The 23453-nt window shown below is 41.8% G+C and overlaps 1 protein-coding gene across 7 annotated transcripts in view; it reads right to left on the reverse strand.

Moving 5' to 3' along the window:
* Nucleotides 1-283: 283 nt before the first annotated feature.
* The window catches only part of LOC139466840 (dihydropyrimidinase-like), a 131507-nt gene continuing 108337 nt past the window's right edge, over nt 284-23453 (reverse strand). For 5 of the 7 annotated variants that reach the window (XM_071248551.1, XM_071248558.1, XM_071248556.1 and 2 more), the window contains 14 exons: nt 16685-16779; nt 15104-15177; nt 13636-13746; nt 13020-13184; nt 11473-11615; nt 10683-10751; nt 10024-10144; nt 8406-8562; nt 7759-7900; nt 7434-7517; nt 6346-6525; nt 5978-6064; nt 5229-5421; nt 284-2576 (listed from right to left, as the gene is read on the reverse strand). In XM_071248551.1, coding sequence (XP_071104652.1) covers nt 2491-2576; nt 5229-5421; nt 5978-6064; nt 6346-6525; nt 7434-7517; nt 7759-7900; nt 8406-8562; nt 10024-10144; nt 10683-10751; nt 11473-11615; nt 13020-13184; nt 13636-13746; nt 15104-15177; nt 16685-16779 — 1707 coding nt within the window. In that variant the 3' untranslated portion in view covers nt 284-2490. Of the gene's footprint in view, nt 2577-5228; nt 5422-5977; nt 6065-6345; nt 6526-7433; nt 7518-7758; nt 7901-8405; nt 8563-10023; nt 10145-10682; nt 10752-11472; nt 11616-13019; nt 13185-13635; nt 13747-15103; nt 15178-16684; nt 16780-20567; nt 21757-23453 lie in introns of those variants that run through there. The other 2 variants (XM_071248553.1, XM_071248552.1) reach the window with 2 other exon arrangements.

Consider the following 23453-nt stretch of genomic DNA (forward strand, 5'->3'; position numbering starts at 1 on the left):
CAAACATTGTACCCTCCATGCAGGGAATCAAACCCTGGTCTTCAAACATTGTACCCACCATGCGGGGAATCAAACCCTGGTCTTCAAACATTGTACCCAACATGCGGGGAATCAAACCCTGGTCTTCAAACATTGTATCCAACATGCGGGGAATCAAACCCTGGTCTTCAAACATTGTACCCAACATGCGGGGAATCAAACCCTGGTCTTCAGCATGAAGGGCAAACGTTTTAACCACTCACCTACCCCACTGTGGGAAACATCAACAACAACAACAACAACGTCATCAGAAGCAATAATTTATTTGCCTTGATTGGCAGTACATAGTAGAGATGTAAATGCTGACACCTACAACAGGCTACGACTATGACAATATCAACAAGGCCATTGTACCTCTCTTCCCCTTATTCAGGCACTGGGATAAACAGACTTTTACAGACAGTGTTCTTGCAGGATGGATGGTGTAGGGGCACCTAGACCCCTCTCGTTAAAACATTCCTTAAATATTTCAATTCCAAATTCAAACAATAACCTCTTATTAAGTTTTTGAATAGAATCTATAAAGATGATTTCAAAACATTTTTTTAATTTGAAAAAAAAAAATTACTTAAATCAATTAAGGTAAAACATGTTCGGTTGAATTCCAATCTACCAGAAAAAAGAAATGCACCATCCACACTGAAATAAATGGGAATAATATGCAGTAGATAGTCCATTTATAAAGCTGATGCAAAAACAGTTCTTTGGTTCAAGGAATGACAGTTGAAAAAGGGTTAATATGTCAAAATTAAAAAAGGAATTTAAAAGGAACAAGTGTGAAGCAAGTTTCCAGTGGCCTGTCCTGACTCAAAGCGTACAATTTCCAACCCATATTATAAAAGAATATAATTTACAATAACCTGCTATACACTGACAGTCCCTACATATACACGGTGTACTCTGCTGAATATGTCTGATTAATGACAGTTAAATACTTTCTTGTACAAGAGATTATACCTGGTACTTTCCCCTTGCATAGGTAGTTGATCGTTTACAGGGCCATCTATGAGTTAATCCCAGGGTGTTTCAAAGAGACAGTCAATTAACAGTTGAGACAAATCCTGAGAGATATTTTTCTTTACCTGGATACTTAGTTTTTTAAATAAAATTAGTATTGAAAATAAAAGTTCATTGTTCCCTGTGTTATAGGTGTTAATTTCATTAGTAAGAATGTAGGCAAATTATCTCCCCTTGCAGGGAGAAACATTTTCACTTCTGTAAAATATTTATGTGTTTAAAAATGAATTTGACAAAAACTCAACAAAACATGCACAGTCTACAATACAAAAAACAAAATGGACACATGTCTACAATATCATGAATCATATTTGGTTACTCGTACAAAGAAATAAAATTATTATGTATCTTGTAAAACATTATACTTGGAACCCTGACAAAGCTATCCTCACTGAATAGTGTAGACACCAGGTGGTTGCCACTCACTGGCTCATACATCCACTACTTCAGTTACCTCCCTTTGGTGGGGAAATAGTGTTCTGGTTAAAAGCTTGCCGTCGAATGTTGACCTTTGACCTTTGACCTTTGACCCTTGACTCTGCATTTGTCAACCAGTTTTCATCTTCAGATTAAGTTTGGGGTTATTCAGTTTTCAGATTAGACTATTCAGTGTTTTCTGTATTTATGATTGACAGGTACATGTATACAACATAGAAACGCAATCCGGTATCTATTACGAAAGAGGTTTACCCTTGTAAATACAATAAATGTTTGGTTTGCTTCACAAATGCATGATCACGGGAATGGTGTTCTGAGATCATTGCTCCAACAGCAGCGGGCAGTCAAGGGGTCACATGACATGTCATGTGATTGTCACATGTTTACACATTCATCATACAATCAAGGCTTGTCACTCACGATATTCAGTTGAAATTTTGTCACTGCATGTGATGTTGATATTGGAAAATATATTCCAGTAAGACTAGAAGTATTTTTCAAGCGAAATAGAAATTCATGCTGTTAATTTTGTAACGACCTGATTCCATTATATGTTTAGAAACGAATCGTTGAGTTTTCAACTTAACACGGAATGATGAAACAGATGTCTGCACGTTGAAAACTGGCATCCACACATTATGTACAACTGCAAACATGAACGTTCTATCAAAATGTAGAATAAAACAGAAATTAAAAATAAAATGATTTGAAGAACGTATCTTGTGAAAGTTTCAGTCTCAGTGACAAAACAATTAACCCACACTCACTTACTGTCAAGGATTCAATATGTTTCTGCACTTTGATATTTACGTTTCCTACGTGTAACAAGTTGAACTAGTTGTCTGCAAGTTGTACACAAGGTGGACCACCCAACAAAACAATCTCTCATAATCGGCAGCAATTAAGAACGCAACACTTGACAAGCTCTCCACTTGGACACTTCATTACTGTAAGCGAGAGACAGCCTGAGTTATCTGCCCTTGGGTAGCACATTCACTACCACAGCTTTGTGGCAGCACCACCAGGGGGAGCTGCAACGCGAGTGGTTGAGCGCCGCGGAGCCTTGTCATCTATCTGGGCACCTGGAGAAGAGAAAAAGACCAGATTAGGTCAAACCCTGAAGCAACACAAGGAAGGAAGCATATCATTTCTACCAGAAAAATCAGGACAAGGGAAAATGAAGCAAACATTTTGTTCATGTGTGAGATGATATACAGAAAACAATAACACTAGTTCTTGTTCCCCCGAGATGCACACAAACATAAATCAGGTCTTTTATTGCATTGTTTCCTGATCATCAACAAATGTGGAATAACATTAAAAAAACATCCCTGTTTCTGAAGTTGAGTTTAAAAAATCAACATAAAATTTCCAAATAAGATCAAAATTAGGGTCCATCATTGTTTTGGTTTTAGCAATGCTCTAACAATAAGGGGTCCCCAAGATGGTTCCATTGTATCCATATCGGGAATCAAACTCAGATGCTTGGTTAAACAAACAAACCAATGCTTTAACCATAAGGCCACCCCCAAAACCCCAGATCACTGTGCGAAGGAAACTATTTCGTCAACATATTATGCTTATTACTCCTTAGCAACTTACCATACCAACCATATATACATATTTAAAAATATAATGTATTCCCACTACCTTCCCAACACTTCTGACAAAAGGTACTAAAATTAGGAGATAAAACAAAAGGGGCAAAGGGAGAGAATTCTGTCCCCCACAAGCCTATGTTTGTTTGTCACTTGTCTTAGCCACATGCAGTAATGAGTGAGTGAGTGAGTTGGGTTTAATGCCAGTATTCCAGTTACATCACTGCTTGTCAGCTTACTGTGGGAGGAAAGCCTGAAGTGATGCACACAAACCTAGAAACATCATCAGGGCGAACCAAGGTTTGAACCCATGATCATAGGTTCCTGGCATGCCCAAGGGGCACAACTCTGCACAGCCTTAGCTGACTGGATCACCTGTGTCCCATGCATTAATCAATGTATTACAGATGAGACACTTAGCAAACTTGGACATTTAACACATGCAAAAACCTTGACAAGATAATTTAAAACTCACTACAGTTAAAATAAAGTTTCTCAACAAAATTCATACCATCAGCAACAAGAAACAACTGAATTATCAACATAGTTTTCTACATAGAGAAAGAAATGTTTTACTCATTTCAATAAATACCAAAAAAACTTGGTAGTCTACATAAGTTCAAAATACAAAGCTAATAATCTGTACATGTTCTATTCATATTTCCTACAAAACTGGTAATAAATATGTATATTCTAAGTTAGAACTATTTATTCAGACAATAGAAGCTATTTCAAGCAAAAACAAACAGTAAAGATTGTCTGTGTCCACAAGACTAACTTCAGAGGTCCTATGCATGTCAAGCAAGAGAGAGTTGAGACATTCAGTAGCAGCTGTTTTCTCTTGTGGAGGAGAAAAACTATCAAGGTACGACATGCAAAATCTAATTAAAATCTTGTTTGCCGATCTATTCATGGGGCACATTCTCTTAAACTACAAACAACAATCAGGCATAACAAGACACACGAACGATCCACTATTTCCTGTTAGTATGAGAGCACATTCGCTATGAGAGAACATTCGTTTAGAGAGGAAGACTATGTCAAGCAACACAGTAATGAATGGATGAGGTTAGAATAGCCATGTTATTTGACATGTTGCGGAACCAGACTTGCCAAGTCTACCAGTTTGTCCGGGAGACAGCCGTGTTCAGATAAGTCTACCATCTCATGCCAACAGGGAGAATATCATCAGGTATCTATGCCAGCCTGCCTAGGACACTCGACTCGGGGATGTTGAGTACGCATGTTGGCAAGTGTTGTAAACAGTGGATGACAAGGATAGCTACATGATAGTTCACTCAATCAGGTCTTGTGAACCAAAGGTCGAAACTGAAGCAATCGTAGAGTATCACGGACAATTTGAGATTGTAGCAGGACATTGGTGGGGAAAAGAATTAATACTCTTTTGAGAAAATGAAAAGCAGTGTAAAAAAAATTAAAAATAAATGTTTTCTCTTAAATACCAAAGCCCATGGGGAGAGGTAAAATTAAAACAATTGTATAGTTTTGAAAACACTTTAACTTAACAGAATTTGTTGTTTTTGTTTTAAATCAATAAGGGTAAAAAAACATTAAAGAAGAAAATTTTGGGAGTCACTAAGAAAAGGTTATTTTTGTTGAAAAAAAAAGATTTCCCTCTATGATAAATGACTGGTACGTTAGTTATGTTAACCCTTACAGGCAGTGATGTTGTCATGTGTCTAAATGTCCGCCTCCCTGATGTCACGTTATGTCCCCAGGAGCAGCCTCAACTCTCACTGACAACCTCGTGTGTCTTATACTCTTACGTAATTAATTAATTTTTCTTTCTTTTTTCACTTTCAGTCACTGATTTCAAGTGGCACAAAAATGTCTGAAACCGTTAGTCAACCGGTACAGTGACTTGACAATGTTGAAAATATTTTTCGTCACATGTTGAAACATGTTTTGTTTCTCGCTGTAGTGTACTACTGTTATTTGATGGTTATGCAGTCAAAATTTCATGCAAGATGGAATGAAAGTTTCTGCATGGTTTTTTTGGGCTGTATTTGAAGGGAGATACTGAGGTCGCTATGCAGCGTTGATATGGGGGAATACTTAGTGCAGGGTAGGAAATATACCCCTTTGGCCAAATGAAAACTTGGCAAGCCTGCCTACCACTGAAGCTAAAGCTGGAGTCTTGCAAGTTTCGTCCACCTCCACTGGTTAATGGTCGGTTGTGGAACTCTGCCGAGTTGGCGTCAGGGATAATGGGATTGCTGTGCACGGGTTTCATCGACAGAGCGTTCATCATGACCTCAATGACGGGGCCGGTGTAGGGGTCACGCTCCACCTTCACTGGTCGGCGCGCCTGACACAACAGAAAATTACAATAACATGCATGTCACACTTGTATGTGTGTGTGTGTGTGTGAGTGTGAGTGCGAGTGCGAGTGCGAGTGTGTGTGTGTGCATGTGTGTGTGTGTGTGAGTGTGTGTCAGTGTCACGCTCCACCTTCACTGGTCAGCGGGCCTGACAACAGAAAATTACAATAACATGCATGTCACACGTGTGTGTGTGTGTGTGTGCGTGTGCGTGTGCGTGCATGCATGCATGGTGTAGTGTGTGCGTGTGTGTCTGTATGAATGTGTGGTGTAGTGTGTGTCAGTGCATGTGTATGTACGTGTGTGGTGTACTCCTGTGGTGGTGTGTGCCTCTGTGTGTGTGTGTGTGTGTGTGTGTGCATGTGTGTGTATTCCAGCTATATGGTGAGAGCCTGTAAATAATCAGCACCAAACAATCACGTGATTGATATTGTGAGTTCCGATCCAAGCTGTCACTGTTTCATAACAGGAGCTCATACTTTCGTGATGGGTGTAACTGTTTCATGAAAAGGTTTAACAGTTCAGAACAAGACACGGACTCACCCTTTCCCTCTCCTTCACTCGTCCGAAGACGTACTCGGAATTACAGTTGGTAGGGATGAAGCGGCCAAGACCTTGAGTCACCTTCAGCTGTAAGACAAAAGGAATAAGTCAGCGATGTAGTTTTAAACCAGTCACAACCGTTACATAATACACACTGAGAAACCCCATCAGTACAGACCCACATGTCCCGCCTTCCACGACTACTGGTGGGTATTTCGACATCACCACAAAGGGAGGTAACTCAGTACCAAGTATTCATTATTTGGAAAAAAAAATCCACAGACCATTACCACCCGACAAAGAGGGTCCTGTAGACGGAGTGGGAAGTGACATTCCTCCAAGACCCAGAAAATATGGGACAAACTAACCTGTCCTTCGTCCAATACAACATGCCCGTTCATCATGACGTACAGAGGGACACCATGACAGACCATTCCCTCGAAGATGTTGAAGTCCACAGCCTGGTGATGAGTCTTGGCTGAGATTGTTCGTGTCTGGTTAGGGTCCCAGATAACGATATCTGCATCCGAGCCAATTGCTATCCTTCCCTGTAATTGGAGATCATATTCTAAACATATTCATATTCTAAATCATATTCTGTAGGCTTCGAAACATTTTTGTCATTTCCATCCCAGGGTGAACATGAGCTGCTGATGCACTGCAATATATTGGGAGCTAAAGTGTTGGACAGTGATTGATACAGATTGTACATGGAGATCCTATTTTCTACATACTACAGTAAATATTACTCAGCATGGTCAGTTGCTGCCATTTTGTTGTCATGGATACAGGGGAGCTAACAATTTGGGAGAAAATCACTCACACATTTCTGCAGTCTTGTCAATCAATTTTGCAACAGTGTTACCAATGAAAATACTCCTAGGATTCTGTTATGCTAAAGGGAGTTAATTCTGCAGAGCACTTTGTGCCAACGGACGTTACCAGGCCAACTGTGTCCCCTTAAGGACTTGTACACTGAGTCAAACCATAAATGTATCGCAGGAATATCTGTGTCATGTTTATCTATAGGCCCACACTCATAGTTCGGGATGTTCATACAACTACTTTATGAGAACAGAACAGGAATCTCCGGCCAGCCAAGGTCATGTCTGGACTAACCCACAAGATTCAACATTTTACCCTAAGGTGAACCCTGTCCGACTGCCAGGTATTTTATTACGATACCAATATGGTCAGCCTGCAGTATCCCGCACCTCATCCACGGAGGACGGCTTCAGTGGTCACCGACTCCTAACTATAATGAAGGCATTGTGATTGTCGAGATAGATGTATACTCAGCATCAAAAGAAACGTGAACATCATACATCTCTTGTTTCTAATAGTTGTTGCCTGAGAATCAACTGTTATATTTCTTTAGCCGAGGATACCCATCACAAGTTTACTGACCAATACATTCCTGTGAATAACCCTACACACAGAAACATATTTCACTCACCTTCTTGGGGTACATGTTGAAAATCTTAGCAGCATTTGTACTTGTAACAGCCACGAATCTACATGGGTCCATCTTACCGCTGTGCTGTAAACAAACAGTGTCATCTCATATAGAAAGTAGACAAAATTCATGACCTTATTACAGAATGCAGTTGACCAATTTTCAGGCCTGTAAGACAAGCCTCAACTTCACTGCCATTTAAAGTCAAGCCTCAAACTAAGGCCATTTCAAGCTAAACCTCAAACTAAAAGGCCTTTCTGAGACCTATATTAGAACTCAAAATCCATTTTGAATGATTCAGAAGTGATCTCTTTCTTCTACTTACAACGCCCTTCTCCCAGATGACAGACATTCTATCTTCAACGCCATTGACGCCATTTGGAATATTACGGAAGTCATCTTTGCCTAGAGCTTTCTGATCAGCGTTGAACGTGCAGTTGTCTGTGCCAGTGACTTGAAGGTCGTTGCTGGATTATAGAATGAGTGGGTATCAGGCTTCACATTTCAATAATATAACAATAAAACATACAATTACAGATCAGAATGTTTTTTAAGAAGATACAAATGTTCACAGTTTGAACAGCATTAAGAAATGTTGCAGCAATATTAACAGATATGCATGACTGAAGTCCAGACACTTGTTTTCTTTGCTTAAAGAATTTTGTGAAAAGAAATCTGGTTCGTAGGTGTGAAAAAAAATAAATTAAACCAACATTTCAGATTTTTCGGTTGGTTCTATAACAATCTGAATATGTATCCTGAAGACAGTCCATCAGTCTTACAGGTTGAACATTGTAAATGTTTTTACTGCGATGATCACGTACGTTTGATTTTGGTGGAGCTTTTCAGATTTGAATTTTTTTACCATTTCTCTGACAAGATCTTATTGCTCTATGTACAGACAAAGAGTTTTGAAAATGATTCAATGTACTTGCTGTATATGTTTCTATGGAAACCGTTTCGCCCACTTACTTGGCAAGCAGATCCATGAGATAGTCGGGTGTGGTGGGGTCTGCCCGGAGAGGGGGGCCCATCACATGACCAGCAGCATGACGCCAGCATTTGTTGAAACAGTGAGTACCATCAGTGCCTAAACTGGCGGCAATAGGCTCACCAAATACTATATTACCTGCAAACAATATATATCTCATGTCATACCAGTTGCAATAGACGCACCAAATACTATATTACCTGCAAACAATATATATCTCATGTCATACCAGTTGCAATAGACGCACCAAATACTATAATACCTGCAAACAATATATATCTCATGTCATACCAGTTGCAATAGACGCACCAAATACTATATTACCTGCAAACAATATATATCTCATGTCATACCAGTTGCAATAGACGCACCAAATATTATAATACCTGCAAACAATATATATCTCATGTCATACCAGTTGCAATAGACGCACCAAATACTATAATACCTGCAAACAATATATATCTCATGTCATACCAGTTGCAATAGACGCACCAAATACTATATTACCTGCAAACAATATATATCTCATGTCATACCAGTTGCAATAGACGCACCAAATACTATATTACCTGCAAACAATATATATCTCATGTCATACCAGTTGCAATAGACGCACCAAATACTATAATACCTGCAAATAATATATATCTATGTCATACCAGTTGCAATCGACGCACCAAATACTATAATACCTGCAAACAATATATATCTCATGTCATACCAGTTGCAATAGACGCACCAAATACTATAATACCTGCAAACAATATATATCTATGTCATACCAGTTGCAATAGACGCACCAAATACTATAATACCTGCAAACAATATATATCTCATGTCATACCAGTGGTTAAAACAAATCTTGCTTCACCAACACAGCATGACTAACAGGAGAACTTGATGTGTTTTTTGCTTGTTTGTTTTCTATCGCCACAATCAGCAATATTCCAGCTGTATGAGGGGCTGTCTGGAAATAATCAAGTAAGGACAGACAACCCAGTGATTGATATCACGAGCACGGATCCACGCAGTTGGGATACGATGACATGCATCAACCAAGTCAGTGATTGAGAGTCGTCAGAGAATTGACTGGTGGGTTGGCCCCCGGTTAGTGGTCTTACGATGGATGCCTGTGGTTGAAGTGGGAAGTGTGTGGGTCGTTGGGCAAGGAGGCAGACTTAATGTGATTCCATCCATATCCTTTTTCCATGAGGGCATTAATTGTTGAATAATTTATTTCAATTAAGTTGCAATTTTGATTTGTCATGTAATTAACTTAGTGCTTTGACACAGGGAATATTTTTCCCCAAAATGAAAGAAATTCTTTTGAGACTTTAGTCACCTCTTGCGACAATCAAGGGTTGGTGAGGAACCATTCCAACACAGATCGTCACAGGTCACATAATATGTAGAAGGAAAGTAAGTGATATATGAATAAACAGCAGAGGAATGGGCTAAATCACAATTTCAACATGGCCGACATAGTAGCCATCTTTACAGTCAGATCAGAACTGCGTGAGCCCTTTCAATAAACGCCAAACTGTGAACATATATATATCAGGTAACCAGGAACATTCAAGGTTGTGTTTCACCCACCTTTTCTCCTTGCAGCAGAGATGACATCGGCAGAGCTCTTGCTCATGACGTGTACAATGTAGAGGGGTGCATCAGCCTGGTTGGCTATCGTGATGGCTCGCTGTGTTGCCTCGGCCTCAACCTGTAGACACAAACAGCCCAGTCACATATACTGACTACTATATACTATCAACCATCCAGGGTATCTGCCATTGTCTTCAGGGATGAATGCTCCTCCAGCAGTTAACAGTATTTCTGATATATCACGGCATGTTGGCTTGTTGGAGGAAGTATGCATGCTACCAAACATAATCAGGGAAATCTGGGGATTGAAACTATGATCTAGCGTTCCTAAGGGATGCAATTCTGCATGGCAAGTTGTGATGCTGTAAGAGATGTGTAGCATATGTACAGTGTAGAAACTGGCACTAGTCCTGTAGTCCTTGCCAAACTGCCCAATAGTTGAGGTATCTTAAGGACAAGTAGAAATCTGCCAATTTTAAGGGTTTTGCTATATATTATCATTATAAGGACTAGTGGACTACAAATTTGAGTTTCTACTGCTGTATGATATATCCCATGAAATTTAGTAACCTCCTGAAATATGATATAATACAAAACCTATAAGCATTGATTGATTGATTGATTGATTGATTGATCGATCCCACTCTGCCACTCACCTCCTCTGGTCGACACAAGACATGGCCCTCAGGGCCTGAGATTCCCATCTGCAGCATCTCCCGAGATTTCTAAAGCAGGAAAACTCGAATATAGAGTCCTGTTAGGATTACAGACCTGGGCCCACTTTCACAAAGCATTCTTAGCACTAAGATGATCTCAACTCCCATACTTTAACATAGGCTTACAATAGTCTTAGCGCTAAGATGATCGTAACTTCCATACTTTAACATAGGCTTACAATAGTCATAGTGCTAAGATCGCTTTGTGCAAGTGGGCCTTGTGTCCAGCTGGTTAATTACACTCTCATTGATCAGGGTTTCAGGTCGGTTCTTTTCAAGGACACTGACTGATTGTCATCCCAAAGATCCAAAACATATTGGAAGAGGTCAAACGTTGATAAAATCATGAAAATGTCCTAATGTCATTTGTCCAATCTAAATCACAGTTAATATATACATTTTGTTGTCTCTCAATGAAATAATCTAAGGGGAACAACTCTGCTTGTTACCTCCTCACTGACATACTCCAGTAATCTAAGGGGAACAACTCTGCTTGTTACCTCCGCACTGACATACTCCAGTAATCTAAGGGGAACAACTCTGCTTGTAATCTAAGGGGAACAACTCTGCTTGTTACCTCCTCACTGACATACTCCAGTAATCGAAGGGGAACAACTCTACTGGTTACCTCCTCACTGACATACTCCAGTAATCTAAGGGGAACAACTCTGCTGGTTACCTCCTCACTGACATACTCCAGTAATCTAAGGGGAACAACTCTGCTTGTTACCTCCTCAATGATGCTCCCATTCTCTGCATGCACCATAGCGAGGGCACCAAGCTGTTTACATTTAAGGAAGGACTGGTACAGTTCTGTGTCCGACAGCATGAACACATCCTTATAGGCCAGGAACATCTTGAAGGAGTTCACACCTGGAAAATATCACAACACAAATGCACTTGGAAACCAATCAAAGTCACAAGGGGAATGTGTATACCCTTACAGGTAAGATGCAAATATTTAAAAAAACAATTTGTCGTCAGTAAAAGTTTGGCTTCCTTTGAACAACTGGTGCATTACTGGTGTAATGCTATACCCAATAGACGTTTGTTACTTGCAGTTCTCCTTTAATAGTGATTCACTTATTTGACAGCATATCTTTTCAAATAGTTAGTTAAAAGTTATGAGGTCAGGTGAAGTGGGGTTTAACATCAAGATAATTGCACTTACATAGCGGCATGCATGCATGCACGTGCGTGCATGGCTGCTTGTACTAGTCCGGACTAATGCTGGTTTTATAGTGCTGGCCCACTGAGGTGCCATGCCGAAGTTTAACATGAACACCCCACACAGTATACTGACAGTCTTAGCCCCTTAGCCAGGCAGGGTAACAACAAGTACCACCTTTTCACATCTTTTGGTATGATGTGGCTATACACTTTCCGGACAGACGCTCTACCACTAGACCACAGAGGCGGTCAATAAAGTTAGGAAATGCTACTGAGGCAACTGATGCCTTGATACAGTAAACTACGTTTATAATGAACATGCTTATAACAAACTTATTTTTTAGTCCTGGAAATTTGTTGTATATATGCTGTAAATATGCTTATAATGAACTATGGTTATTACGAACAAAAACTAGTGGTCTCTTTGAGTTTGATATAACCATAGTTTACTGTAGTTATTGATATGAGCCAGATGTGTTCCTCCCACATTGGGCACGCCATACCGTGAGTGAGCATGGCCTCACACAATATTCCAGTCAGATCCTTCAGATCCTCTATCCACTAGACAACGGAGGCAGTCGTCACGTCACAACCAGAATGGCAATACAAGTGTAGAGACAAAAACATGTGGAACAGGAACACACCAGGCTACCCTACTGTCCCGAGTGGAACGTGTTGGGAGACGCAGACGCCTTACAGATCCTACAGACGCCTTACAGATCCTACAGACGCCTTACAGATCCTACAGACGCCCTACAGATCCTACAGACGCCCTACAGATCCTACAGACGCCCTACAGGTCCTACAGATGCCTTACAGATCCTACAGACGCCCTACAGACGCCTACAGACGCCCTACAGATCCTACAGACGCCCTACAGATCCTACAGACGCCCTACAGATCTTACAGACGCCCTACAGGTCCTACAGACGCCTTACAGATCCTACAGACGCCCTACAGATCCTACAGACGCCTTACAGATCCTACAGACGCCCTACAGATCCTACAGACACCTTACAGATCCTACAGACGCCTTACAGATCCTACAGACGCCCTTAAGATCCTACAGACGCCTTACAGATCCTACAGACGCCCTATGGCTCCTACCTCTCTCATTGCACAGCACCTCCATTTCATTGGCCACCTGCTCACTCCACCACGTCACTCCAACATGGAGCCCGTAGTCACAGCACACTTTCTCGTCAGCCCAGGATCGCCATTTGTCGTAAGCATCCAACAGAGACACACCCTTCTGATCCATGACAAAATCAACTGAAAGTGGAAGGATAGATATTACAGAATGCAAAAGTTTGTTGCAACAATATATTTATTCTTCCTACTTTATTAGCATTTTATAAATAATATAGTTTCCGTAATATTTGACCCTTCTTAGTTTCAACAAAATATTTCTCCACCTAATTGCACAAAAATATATCCCAACCAACTATCAGCCAGATATTTCTCTTACCAGCCTCTATCCAACCTAAGTTCATCACCATTGGTCTCCCCTACATTTCAGGACAATACCATCTTTTAACGTGCGTTGGTATAACGCAGCTTGGAATCGAACCCAGGACCTTCTGCTTGCCGGGCAGACACTCTACCAGTAGACCACAGGGGCGGTCGAAAGTATTGACAGATTTATCGGGAGATGACAACAATGCCCCGCCCACATGAAGACCAACCCACATTCTCCTGTGTACCCTGCTTGTGTTCCACTCACTTATCATAGTGGTTCCTCCTGCCAGAGCTGCCTTGGTCCCGCTGTAGAAGTCGTCCACCGCCTGTGTCCCCATGAAGGGCAGCTGCATGTGCGTGTGTGTGTCGATGCCACCTGCAAGATAACAGAAGTGTAGCCAGCCTTGTCAGCACTGTACCACAAGGATAACAACAGAAGTGTAGCCATCCTTGTCAGCACTGTACCACAAGGGTAACAACAGGAGTGTAGCCAGCCTTGTCAGCACTGTACCACAAGGATAACAACAGAAGTGTAGCCAGCCTTGTCAGCACTGTACCACAAGGATAACAACAGAAGTGTAGCCAGCCTTGTCAGCACTGTACCACAAGGATAACAACAGAAGTGTAGCCAGCCTTGTCAGCACTGTACCACAAGGATAACAACAGAAGTGTAGCCAGCCTTGTCAGCACTGTACCACAAGGATAACAACAGAAGTGTAGCCAGCCTTGTCAGCACTGTACCACAAGGATAACAACAGAAGTGTAGCCAGCCTTGTCAGCACTGTACCACAAGGATAACAACAGAAGTGTAGCCAGCCTTGTCAGCACTGTACCACAAGGGTAACAACAGGGGATGACATGTCCCCCAGTCTGGTGCTATTCAGAATAGAGTTTGGCTACTTATACCCCACTACCCCAGGGTTCATTGCCATTGGATTGGACCTTCAGTTCAGTGAAGAAAAAAATATCATATCATCAAAAGTTCACCACTAGACTGATCTATATAGCAAGTTTCAACAAGTAATATTTAACATTTTTGGAGTTCTGCTCCGGAAACGGAGAAGGGATGGCTGACAGATGGACGGACATGGTGTTGCTATAGCCCCCGATTTTAAAAAAAAAGGGGGGGGGGGGGGGGGGGGGGGGGGGTGCACCAAGGGGGAGATATTAATGTGCAAATAAATAATATGCTAAAGCATTACCGAGTCTATGTGTCAATTTGCACTCAATTTACATTCTCAGCTCCCTGGGGAGTATACAACCCAAGCTGGTTGTGAGGCACTAGAAGGTCAACAGTCACATTATCCCCTTTTTATCAGGATGGCTCCAGGCTCTTCCTAGTTACTCCCTTGTTACAGGCTAATGACTACAGACTCTCTGGTTAATGACTCAATGCTCTTCCTACAAACTCCCGTTACAGGATAATGACTACAGACTCTGGTTAATGACTCAATGTTCTTCCTAGTTACTCCCCTGTTGCAGGATAAGGACAACCCTCTTCTGAAGACACCCCAGTTAAAGATTCTGTGCTCTTCTTAGTTACTCCCCCATCAACATGAGGATGACCCTAGGCTCTTCCTATAAAACTTGTTCAAGTAAAATGACCATATAAGTCTACTTCTCAGCTGGTCTGTTAAGTAAGGCCAAGCAAACAACTCCTCCTGCTTTGGCACCATCACATCTGACACGCATGTAAAGAACAACTTCAGACAAATTCTTTCAAATAATCTTACCTGGGATAACGAGCTTCCCCCGAGCATCAATTGTCCGAGCTCCCCCTGGGATAACCAGGTTATTTCCGATTTGTCTGAAAACAAATAAGAAAATAAAAACAAACGGACAAAAAATAATTTTATTCCTAATAGATTCAGGGTCTTCCTTGCATGATCAGCAAATTGACACAAGCTGTAAGATTCCTGTTGATTACAAAAGCTAGATTAACAGTCAATGGTTTAATCCAATGTCAAACTACTTCTCACAAAGTTCTTTCAAAGAATTTATTCCTTGGTGACTGTTCAAGGATATCAAATGTCAACATATCACACCATTCATACCAGCCTGTGCCAACGTTGAACCAAGTAGTTAGTCTGTCTTATGTTAAACATTTCCTAAGGACACGTAGGATTTCACCCTTTTTGGGGAATGTCCTGTTCTGGTATCACTATTGTAGTTAGTAAACGTTTTGGGGTAAATTGAATCCCTTTTTAATTTTAATTAATTTAATTTTAATTAATCTTTTGTGCAACATCTTACTTAGAAATCCATTTGAGCGATTCTTCAGCTCAAGCATAAAGCCCAATATTGCATTCAGTAAAGTTTGATCATGTTTCAATTGATTCACAAGGCCATTTTAAACAGTTACCAAGACATTAAACACATAACATAATAGACGTGGTCATGTGCCATTCCATTGCCAGCTTCTAGTAGCAGATATGAGTGAGTGAGTGAGTGAGTGAGTGAGTGTTATGATCCCAAGTGATGGGGATCAGACAAGGTTGTTGCTAACATAATGTAAGGAATTCCCTCCACACTGTAGAGTGACCCTTAACCAACTTTCAGCAACATGACGACTGGGGGATGGAATTCCCATATCACCAACCAGGCAAATAATGCGACCAGCTAAACACCTTATCAGCCCTATTGACTGAGCTGAGCTCTTATTTCTGACCAAGATAAAAGTGAGTAATGGTGAGTCTGTGAGTGAGTGAGTGAGTGTGGGTTTATGCTGCTTCAACCAGCAATATCACAGCAGTAGAGACCAGCAATATCCCAGCAGTGGACACCAGCAATATCACAGCAGTGGACACCAGTAATATCACAGCAGTGGACACCAGTAATATCACAGCAGTGGACACCAGCAATATCACAGCAGTGGACACCAGCAATATCACAGCAGTGGACACCAGCAATATCACAGCAGTGGACACCAGCAATATCACAGCAGTGGACACCAGCAATATCACAGCAGTGAACACCAGCAATATCACAGCAGTGGACACCAGCAATATCACAGCAGTGGACACCAGCAATATCACAGCAGTGAACACCAGCAATATCACAGCAGTGGACACCAGCAATATCACAGCAGTGGACACCAGCAATATCACAGCAGTGAACACCAGTAATATCACAGCAGTGGACACCAGTTATATCACAGCAGTGAACACCAGTAATATCACAGCAGTGGACACCAGTAATATCACAGCAGTGGACACCAGCAATATCACAGCAGTGAACACCAGCAATATCACAGCAGTGAACACCTGCAATATTGCAGGGTGGCAGGAGAATGCTTTAACCATCAATCTACTCACTTGATAATTCCATCCTCAATGTAGATGTCCCCGTCATAAGACTGGTCATCGTTTACGATCTTCCCTCCCTTGATGAAGAGGCGGGACTGTGCACTCTGGAAAATACAAACACACTTCATGAACATCATCATAAATATTTAATTTAGAGAGATACCACATACTTTACAACTGCAACAGTACATGTAGCTGGATGTTTCTTGCCACAGATGATGTCCGACACATGTCTCATATTGCCTGACAACACACGCCGATGCCTGACAATACACATCGATGCCTGACAACACCCATCGATGCCTGACAACACACATCGATGCCTGACAACACACATCGATGCCTGACAACACCCATCGATGCCTGACAACACATATCGATGCCTGACAATACACATCGATGCCTGACAACACCCACCGATGCCTGACAATACACATCGATGCCTGACAACACACAGCGATGCCTGACAACACACAGCGATGCCTGACAACACAAAGCGATGCCTGACAACACACATTGATGCCTGACAACACACATTGATGCCTGACAACACACATCGATGCCTGACAACATACATCGATGCCTGACAACACACATCGATGCCTGACAACACAAAGCGATGCCTGACAACACCCATCGATGCCTGACAACACACATCGATGCCTGACAACACCCATCGATGCCTGACAACACACATCGATGCCTGACAACACACATCGATGCCTGACAACACACATGGCTGCCTGACAACACACAGCGATGCCTGACAACACACAGCGATGCCTGACAACACACATGGATGCCTGACAACACACGCTGATGCCTGACAACACATCCTCTACATGTGGGTGAGTTGGCAGCCATGATGCCAGTGTCTTACATGACTCTTTGTAAAGCGTTGGCTTTTCCCTGCCATGAAGGGCAGCATACTCAGCGACAGAAAGGGGCAGCGGCTTGCTGCATATGAAAGTTTCAAGAACTATACAAAGTGGAATGCTACCAATTTTGCAAGCTGGTTCACTGTCATGGAAGGTCGGATTTCCCATCCTCACTGACAACAATAGGTCTGTCTGCTACACTTCGGCATGAAAACGACGTTCAGGACTGCATCTGACACAAGCAGATAGGTATGCCATCAACTTCAATCCAAATAATATTTGTTATTCCAACTTAATCTTACAAATGCCATCATGAAATACCTGCAAAGAAGACAACTTTTCTCTAGCCATTAAGCAAACACAACTGTCTATCTATCCCAGGTAGAATGATGCGTGGCTCATCTAGATCCCCACGGTCCCACTGTTGGAAGCTGCAGAACAGCCTTATCAGAGCTGCCTGAGGATGAGTAGTTTTTACCCGCCATTGTTCAGATGGTGCAAAGGGTTCCTGGCAGATGATGCATCTGTGGAAGACATTACTAAGTTTCTGGAGCCTGGTTGGGGAATTAGGAGTGTGAAAATGCCTTCATGTATAAGCTTTCAGATCCAGCATGTTCCAGGCCTATCTAGAATCCCATTAGGAAGGAGTGAATTAACCTGGACTCCTGATGAAATGTGTCAGTTTGACATTACAGTGTGCCAAGTTAAGCATCAACTCAAGGGTCCTTGTCATAACAGAAACAGAATTACATCAATCAACAGATCCTTTGGTCAAAGTAACAAAACAAAAGACAAAAAAACTCCTGTCTAGGACCTCCTTAAATTTAAACGCCTTTTTGTTTATCCAGCAGATTTAAACTGTCTATGATATTACATCTATGTCTGACCATCATAAGGACACAGGTAACTCTTATATACATCTATGTCTGACCATCATAAGGACACAGGTAACTCTTATATACATCTATGTCTGACCATCATAAGGACACAGGTAACTCTTATATACATCTATGTCTGACCATCATAAGGAGACAGGTAACTCTTATATACATCTATGTCTGACCATCATAAGGACACAGGTAACTCTTATATACATCTATGTCTGACCATCATAAGGAGACAGGTAACTCTTATATACATCTATGTCTGACCATCATAAGGACACAGGTAACTCTTATATACATCTATGTCTGAACATCATAAGGAGACAGGTAACTCTTATATACATCTATGTCTGACCATCATAAGGACACAGGTAACTCTTATATACATCTATGTCTGAACATCATAAGGAGACAGGTAACTCTTATATACATCTATGTCTGACCATCATAAGGAGACAGGTAACTCTTATATACATCTATGTCTGACCATCATAAGGACACAGGAAACTCTTGTATACATCTATGTCTGACCATCATAAGGACACAGGTAACTCTTGTATACATCTATGTCTGACCATCATAAGGACACGGGTAACTCTTATATACATCAAGTCTGACCATCATAAGGACACGGGTAACTCTTATATACATCTATGTCTGACCATCATAAGGAGACAGGTAACTCTTATATACATCTATGTCTGACCATCATAAGGACACGGGTAACTCTTATATACATCTATGTCTGACCATCATAAGGACACAGGTAACTCTTATATACATTTATGTCTGACCATCATAAGGAGACAGGTAACTCTTATATACATCTGTGTCTGACCATCATAAGGACACAGGTAACTCTTATATACATCTATGTCTGACCATCATAAGGACACAGGTAACTCTTATATACATCTATGTCTGACCATCATAAGGACACAGGTAACTCTTATATACATCTATGTCTGACCATCATAAGGACACAGGTAACTCTTATATACATCTATGGACTGCATGTGAGTACTAATTGCAGCGAAATATTTTACCTTCCCTATGTTGAAACATTAATGCTGTCATTACTTGGTCCAGTGCTGAGAAAATCAAGATGTCTGTTTTCTATATTTAGTGTGTTTGTCATTCCATCGGGAAGTTGGTGGAATCATAATGACCATATCAGGATGAAGAGAACCTACACCAGTCTATTGAACACTGGGCAACAGCAGTGTGCATTCACTGCAAGCTCAATGAGCTGTTATTCAACCTATTATTAAGTATTGAATTTATCCTATCAGGGTGGTTTTTTTCGAGCCAATTTACTATTCCCATGTCTTGATATATCTTATGGGCAAAGAAGCTAAACTTGTGATCAAAACAAGCAGAACACACATAAACATTGATTATTCCAGCTTATTGCAACCCGGTATGATATGACTCGTATCCCCCACTACATCATGTAAATAGCACAATATGAAACTGTGATGATTGTATACCACACCCAGAGATGAAGCCCTTTAATCCAGAGATGCAAAGGACTGTTTCAGACAGAAATTAATCAGTCACATGTCCCCGAGCAGAGAATCAATACACAGTCTGACCATTCCATGGTGTAGGTCACCCTGACCTTCTAGCTTTTGTCTGACTCACATCATTCTGTATTTTTTAACAATGAAATTATAATGAACGATTTTGTACTGTGCTAATAACCAATAACAAAACCACCTGGCAGACTAGATGTATGGAATATACCCAACACATATTACCTACAGATAAGTATCTATTTGGAACATTTTCTTATCAATAATCACCGACTGACTTATATAAAACAAGGAGATATGTTACAAAGCTGTACTATCTACATTAAACTGTACCATACAACAATATCTTCTATTTCCAGTTTGTAAAAAATAAACACTTGTTAAACTTAATAACTAAAAAGTAATCTGAAGAAAGAGCATATATTATGAAACAAGTACTACAATTTTTCAATAGTTAAAACAAAGAGAGTGACAACTCATTTGAAAGCAAACATTAACCACCAATTTGCCGTACAGCTTGTAGAAATGGAAGTAGATAAGATTATAGTTTTTGGTCAGACACACAGTGACAACATTGCCAGACTAGAATGCTTACTCCATGCTCTCTGCACAAGCAGAATCCTCCTGCCGTCTGCAGATGCATTTCTCCATTGCAAACCTCTCCCATCGCAGCAGAGCTGGTCACCACTCACACAAAATGGACGGACTAAACACCTTGCTTGTTGTTTGTAAACATCTCCTCACTGCCACCATGAGCTGTGAAGGTCCAAACGTTCAGGTAAAACATCAATACCACATGTCCCTACAACTGGTCCCGGTGAGATCAGGTGCCGGTCTACACGTCTCACACACACAGGGTTATCGCTCCCACGTGTAGGTGAGAGAGATATCAGGTTTTACATTCATTCGGTTCAAGTCAGAAATACAAAATGGAAGGAATCAGTCTGTGAATAGGGAGTGTGCAATTCGATGAGGAATGACTTAGCTCAGTGTGGCAGATGTGGTACAGTTCAATACTGATGAATTCCTCCAAGTAACTGAATATTGTAGCTGGCGCAGTTAGAGGTAACATGATGCGTCACCCTCACCCATTCTCACTTTTCATCAGCAGATGTCATATAGATTTCAACAGTCTCAGAGCCTTCTGTCGTGACGAGTTCATGTAAATCACCTTAACCCTTCCTCACATAATGTGACATGAAATATTTTTTTAAAAATCCAGTCATCTGTCTCACAAAATATCCCGATATATGAACACATGGCGACTGACAGTGGAAGCAGACGGCAGCACATCCGTCATGGTACAGGAATATGGCAGCACCAACACAAGAGATCCAGACAAGTTGCCGGTGAAAAAACACGGGATTAAAATACCAAACAAATTGCCAACAGCAGCTATGGTCAAGCTGTCATTGCATCTGCACAGGAAGTGAGAGGTGCATGCTGGGAGATGACGATGGAGGCGGCAGCATGAGGCAGATCACCTGGTGGACCCCGGCAACCTGGTCAGATGGCTTGCATCATGGAAAGTGCCAGGCGATGTTCGTCAGGGCTGGTTCAACGCCTCAGGCACGTTGGCACATAACCCCACATAACCCCTAATTTACCTCCCCTTCAGTAGCAGACATGCTGCTTGCACATCCTGATTGAGACCATTCAGCTTCATCATGCTGCCCCGTGTCAAATTGCTGAACGGCAAAAACGTTGCATAAAATAAATTATCGGGTCTGGAAGATCTTAAAATGCAAGACCTGAGCATGCCTGGGTTTCAATGAGATGGAAGGGCAAAAAATTCATATTACTCATAACATCACTCGTTCACAGACAGCCTATTAGATGTCTGGAGGGGGCATTCAGATGACTTTAAACAGAGTCATGGTATGACAAAAAGGTTGCTTCACCCTATCGAGTGTCAGAAAACACGCTCCTCAGTCCTTGTAATAATAGGAAATGGGATAGGGATAGATCCTTGCAGGGTTGGTCACAGGTCGGGCCCTAAGCCTCTGTTCTGTACAGGGAGGCTGTCTGTGGAAGTGCTCAGGAACACGGTGAGGCTTCATTACATAAACAGGATGGCCCCAGACTCTGTTCATGTGTGTAACAATCAATACAGTCGCAGCAGCCACAACATGCATGAGTAATAAGGACCAGCTCACAGGCAAGGGTGACGGGGTGTGTGTGCGATGGGGGAGGGAAAGGAAGAGAGGGGCAAGTTGGAGGGAGGGGGTTGGAAGCCTGGGTCAGTGTGGGGGGTTGGAAGCCTGGGTCAGGGTGGGGGGGGGTTGGAAGCCTGGGTCAGGGTGGGGGGTTGGAAGCCTGGGTCAGGGTGGGGGGTTGGAAGCCTGGGTCAGGGTGAGGTATAAATAGTAGGCAGACATGTTTAGAGAAGGTGTGAAGATTAGGGTGGGGTGGGGTGGGGTGGGGTGCGGGATTCAAGGTTAAGCAGAACAAACGGTTAAGACAGTAGTGATGAAAGGTGGATGGTCTTGGTCCGGGCAGGGGGATGGATGATGGATGGATGATGGATGGACTTGGTTGGGACAGGCGTGGTTTTGGATGGACTTGGTTGGGGCAGGCGTGGTATTGGATGGACTTGGTTGGGAGAGGTGTGGTTTTGGATGGACTTGGTTTGTGCAAGTGGGATGGATGATGAATGGACTTAGTTGGGGCAGGCGTGGCTTGAGATGGACTTGGTTGGGGCAGGCATGGCTTGAGATGGACTTGGTTGGGACAGGCGTAATGGTGTATGGACTTGGTTGGGACAGGCATGGTATTGGATGGACTTGGTTGGGACAGGCATGGTATTGGATGGACTTGGTTGGGACTGGCATGTATTGGATGGACTTGGTTGGGACAGGCATGGTATTGAATGGACTTGGTTGGGACAGGCATGGTATTGAATGGACTTGGTTGGGACAGGCATGGTATTGAATGGACTTGGTTGGGACAGGCGTGGTATTCGATGGACTTGGCTGGGGCAGGCGTGGTATTTAATGGACTTGGTTGGGGCAAGGGGGATGGATGATGGATGGACTTGGCTGGGGAACTGAGATAAGCAAGAGACCCAGAATTCCGAGGCGTGAAGCGAAAACATGATGCAATACCTTCGGTATTAAAAACCCTATTAGCATATTGATTCTTCCCCCAGCACATGCAAATGTTTTATGGATTTTTCTCCTTAAAGCTGTTAATAATTGAGCAGCCAAATCTCGCTATGAATCATTCCAACGATATTGTGCACATGTGTCTTGGATCGTCAATTTACTAAACGCCAAAAAAACCCAGCAGTGCTGAAGATTGTAAGTCTGGACAGAGAACAAAGGAATTTGGTCCAAGATTTGGCGCCTGCAGCTTTAAACATAAAATCATGGCTTGCATCTGCTCAACGCAAAAAATATCCTCAAATTTAAACATTTCTTTTTCATATCTTCTGCTCACTCTTAAAAACCCTCCAGAAATAAAATCTGTATATTCTTATCGT

The sequence above is a fragment of the Haliotis cracherodii genome, unplaced genomic scaffold, assembly GCF_022045235.1.
Source record: "Haliotis cracherodii isolate W230 unplaced genomic scaffold, xgHalCrac1.p SCAF_19, whole genome shotgun sequence".
In the NCBI taxonomy this organism is placed as follows: domain Eukaryota; kingdom Metazoa; phylum Mollusca; class Gastropoda; order Lepetellida; family Haliotidae; genus Haliotis; species Haliotis cracherodii.